At 44.8% G+C, this 4,785-nt stretch overlaps 1 protein-coding gene across 1 annotated transcript; it reads left to right on the top strand.

Annotated features, from left to right (window-relative positions):
- Nucleotides 1-213: 213 nt before the first annotated feature.
- Nucleotides 214-3,515, top strand: LOC140202846 (transcriptional regulator Myc-A-like). The gene is made up of 3 exons (XM_072268296.1): nucleotides 214-546; nucleotides 990-1,698; nucleotides 2,408-3,515. The coding sequence occupies exons 2-3, from the start codon at nucleotides 996-998 to the stop codon at nucleotides 3,004-3,006; spliced, it is 1,302 nt and encodes a 433-aa protein (XP_072124397.1). The 5' UTR covers nucleotides 214-546; nucleotides 990-995; the 3' UTR covers nucleotides 3,007-3,515.
- The last annotated feature ends 1,270 nt before the right edge of the window (nucleotides 3,516-4,785 follow it).

The following is a 4,785-nucleotide window of genomic DNA, read 5'->3' as shown; positions in this document are numbered from 1 at the left end:
GGGAAAAGGAATCCCTCTACTCCCACCCTGAATGGAGAGGTGACTGTGGAAGTTGCTTTGGGGGAAGGGGAGGAGTCGGCATTTGTTACAGGTTGCGAAATATACATGTTGCGAACAAAATTGTTACGAGATTTTTGGCGCCAAAAGTAGGTGTTTGGCATGGGGGGATGGGAGGGTAAGGGGCGGGACTTGATTCAAGGCATTAAACTGAGTTACACGCACTCTAGGTTAAAGCACTTTAGTGTAGCAGGGCAGGGAATGAGTAAGAGTGGAGAAGAGCGAAAATATACCGGAGTGCAGTGAAGAGAAAGTCTCCGGGTCTTACGCAGCCCATCAGCGTGTCTTGTCTCTGATAGTCGGTATTAACAACCAAGCCGCTGTGGGAGTCTTAGACCAGGAAAAGAAAGTAGAAAACAGCCAAGCAGAGAAAAGCAGGAACAACTCCGCTTGCTCGTGGAATTTATTACATTTACTGCTTTGCTCTGGAGTTTGGGGCTCCGCTATCATTCCAGGAGCCCCTTTATACAGCCGCTGCTAATTTCTTCGGTAAGTTTGGTTCATTTATCACGGCAAATGAATGCGTTATGTAAAGTAGATCCACCGCCCAACCCTCGCCGGCGCTTCGGCTTGTAGTAGCCGGCCAGCGTCAGCTATGCAGCGTCACATTTTCTCGCAACTTCATCAAAAACAATAATATTTAAATATTTTATGTTAGGAAACCCGTGGTTTACATTTTGTCGCGTTTGGAGCTTTGTGACATGCGTTTAAAACAATTCATTCACACTTCAATATTAATAGTATGGATTTTTCTCTGTAGAGAAACTGCGTCAATGTCCTTTTAAAGAGCAGCTCTCAGACTATAGCGCATAAAGGAAGGGACATTGTATCAATAGGGCTATTAAAATCTGTAATGTTAGTAGAATTAGTATTTAAAATCAATTTGAATTTTAAGTTTTTCACGCCCTGCCTTTACTGGATTTTTCCTCTAGAACAAAATGCCTCTGACTGCATCTCCTTTCCTGGGGAAAAGCTACAACTATGATTACGATTACGACTCCTTCCAGCCGGTGTTCTATGACGAGGAGGAGAATTTTTATCACCAACAGTTGCCGGCTCCGAGCGAGGATATCTGGAAGAAGTTTGAGCTGCTGCCCACCCCTCCCCTGTCCCCCAGCCGGCGACCCAGCTTTAGCTTGTATCCTTCTAACGCCGACCAGCTGGAAATGGTCACGGAGTTCCTGGGCGATGACTTGGTAAACCAGAGCTTCATCTGCGATTCGGAATCCATTATCATTCAGGATTGTATGTGGAGTGGCTTCTCGGCCGCCGCCAAGCTGGAGAAGGTGGTGAGTGAGAGGCTGGCGTCCCTGCAGGCTTCGAGGAAGGAGACGGGAACTCCATGTACCGGTGTGCCCTCTTCGTCTCCGTGCAGTCGCTCTTCGCCGACACCATCGCTGCGGTCAATCTGTTCGTCGCCGCCGTCTGTGCCTGCAGCCGACGCCGCTACTGCGCCCCGCCGCTTGGGCTCGCTGGGGCTGGGCGCAGCCTCCGCTTATCTACAAGACCTGAGCGCCGCCGTGGCCGAGTGCATCGACCCTTCCGTCGTCTTCCCTTACCCCTTCGCCGAGCACAAAAGTGGCTTGCACCTACCACCGGGAGACGCAACTCCTCCCGCCACGGACACGCCGAGTGACTCCGGTGAGGGAATTAGCATGCCTTACCTTTTAAAGACAGGCTTCAGTTGGGAGGTTTAATATTAACTACGACTGGAATTGTTTTATATACTTAAAATTGTTCATTTAGGCATTGTATTTCACCTTCAGATCAAGTATAATTGTATTTCAATATTGCTTGGTTATGCGTTACTGAATTTAAAGGGTTAATGCCAGGGTTAGAAGCATTACAGCTGCCTGTAGATTCGTGTTGCGTGGCTAGACTGTTTTTGCATTTGGATTTTTTCCTTATATTTAATATTAGAGAGAAATGCAGCTGGCCAAATGCAAATTGTAAAATTACTGCGCAGGTTTTTTGCTCCGTCTCTGCTGGCTGCGTTACTCGGGTCGTCTCAGGACAAACTGGGTGAAAGTGTAAGAAGGCGCTGCGAATTCCGGCCTCTTACAGGGCGTGAGCCGTGCATTTTCTGAGGAGAAAAAAAGTTTTCCCAACAGGACTTGTTTCAATCAATTTCTCTTTGGATTTGGTGGCAGGAACTGTCTTGGCGGTGGGAGGGACAAGAGGAGGGTTGGGTGCGGATGAATAAAGTCGTTGCGCAAGATCCTGTAATCTAATGCAAACATCAGCTGACAGGGGCCCGCTGAAGGGAATTGCTTTATTGGCCGTATGTTGGAATCTCTGCATAACCACGTGAATTGTCTAAAGATTTTCTTAATTTTTTTCCTATGTATAGAAGAAGAACAAGATGACGAGGAAGAGGACGACGAAGATGAGGAGGAGGAGGATGAGGAAGAGATTGACGTGGTTACAGTTGAGAAGAGACAGCCCTCAGCCAGGAGGGCAGAGCTGAACACCAATACAGCTGGTTTGGTCAGGCCCCATCACAGCCCCCTGGTCCTAAAGCGCTGTCACGTCCCCATCCACCAGCACAACTATGCTGCCCCCTCCCCACAGCCCCCAGCAAAGCGGCTCAGAATGGAGAGCAGCCGCATCCTCAAGCAAATTAGTACCAACAGTAAAAGCAAGTGCCCAAGTCCTAGGATGTCGGACTCAGAGGAGATCGACAAGAGGAGGACGCACAATGTGTTGGAGCGACAGCGCAGGAACGAGCTGAAGCGGAGCTTCTTCGCCCTGAGGGACCAGATTCCAGAAGTGGCCAAGAATGACAGGGCGGCCAAGGTGGTCATACTCAAAAAGGCCACTGAGCACATAATGTCCATCCAGTCGGATGAGCAGAGACTGATGTCAGAGAAGGAGCAATTGAGGAGGAAACGGGAGCAGTTGAAGCACAGGCTTGAACAGCTGAGGAACTCTAGCAAACAGAGATATTAGGGATTATCCTCCTTGTTCATTTTTCATGGACTGCCAAAAGACTTCTGCTGTCTTGATGATCTCTGCCAGACTGTACTTTGCATGCTTATTGCATAGTAGACTGAAACTACACAACCATGGCCGAGCTGTGTGAGGAACACTGAATATGTTTTGGTCAGGAGATGTAATACTGCCTCAATGTAACAAAGAATGGGAAGTCTTACTTTTTGCAGGGGAGGGGAAAATTTACTATCAGTTTTGCTGTTTTACTTTAATTTACAGATATTTGTATTTAATGCATTTATTTTTCTTAAAAAAACTACAAAATCAACTCACAGGTCCAAATAGCTTAAAAATTAGACTTCTGTTTTATCATTGCCATTTTGTAAAAAAAAATTTGTACAGTTGCTAAATTTGTGTATAAAATGTATTTACAGTTACTGTGTGTTATCACAGCTAACCCGTTGCATCAAACTGTGATGTGGTTTGCTTGTACGGAATCTCAGTTAGTATGTGATTTGTGCCATAAAAGAATATTAATCTATTCCTTGTCTTGAGTTTTTATTATTGACTTGATTTCTTGGACACCTCCTTACTTCAACTGAAAGTGCTTCAGATAAATTTGATGGATAGGGAGATATCCGCTGGAATCTCAGTGTTGGCTGAAAGGTCTGTGTGATGGGTGTATTCATTATCCATGTGAAAATTCCATGTTTTTGATAGAAGATTCAGACTGTTAAATGATCCAAATGACATGGGCAATGTAACTGTAATATTTAGACTTTTGCTAATCAAATGTTGAATGAAGTTAGCTTGTGCATTCTATCACCCCACTGTTAGTTGAAACAATTTGGGTTTGATTTTGTATTTTATTAGTTTAAGGTAACTGTCCTTTGAGTGTACTTGAGGGGCACCACAGGCTGAATGTGACCAACTAACCTACTACCTGTACACTTTTGGCTCGGAGGAGGAAACCAGATCAGCTGGAAGAAACCCATGTGGCAAATGTACAATGGGAATTGCTGCTGTATTAACATAGCGCTGGTGCTGGAAGCATTGGAAATCAAATCTTTCAAAAGGGAGCATACATTTTAAGGTGATTTAGAAGTTAGCATGGGGGTAATTTCAGTTTTTTTTGTGTAGACTGGTGGGTGTGTGGCAGCGGCAGATGCATGTGAACTCTTAGATAAGCATAGGGCCAATTAAGAATGGAGGGTCATGTTGAAGGGAAGGGTTAGATGGAGTCTAGGACTGGAATAGATGTCCTATGAGGATTTTTTTAAAACCAGAGACTGCTGTGGAGACTAAGCTGTTGGGTATGTTTAAAGTAGAGGTTGATTAGTTAGGGTGTCAAAGGTTATGTGGAGAAGGTGGGAGAATGGGGTTGTGAAGGAGGATAAATCAGCCAAGATGGAATAGCAGAGCAGCCCTGATGAGCCAAATGATCTAATTCTATGGCCTATGGTTTTAAACAATAGGCTTTAAATTGTGGGCTGAAGGGCCTGTAATGGTCTGTTCTCAATGCAACTGTAGTTGATGTTTAAAACAAAATATCAACCAGACTGAAAGTTTTTTTAGATATATATGTAGAGTAAATCCAATACAGGCAAAGGAGAGTTTTTCAAATACTTTCCATTTTAGCGCTTGTCACTTTCACTAAGTGGTTGAGTATGTGGGCGTATCTTCGTACCTTCATAAGTGTTTGATAACTTCCTTTAGAAGTCTACATGAGTCATCCTAGATCAACCAACCTGGGGTCCACAGACCTCTTGCTTAATAGTATTGGCCCATGGCATAAAA

This window comes from Mobula birostris, chromosome 9 (assembly GCF_030028105.1).
Source record: "Mobula birostris isolate sMobBir1 chromosome 9, sMobBir1.hap1, whole genome shotgun sequence".
Taxonomy (NCBI): domain Eukaryota; kingdom Metazoa; phylum Chordata; class Chondrichthyes; order Myliobatiformes; family Myliobatidae; genus Mobula; species Mobula birostris.
Note: the sequence above shows the minus strand (reverse complement) of the source record. Positions and strands in the feature narration are given on the sequence as shown.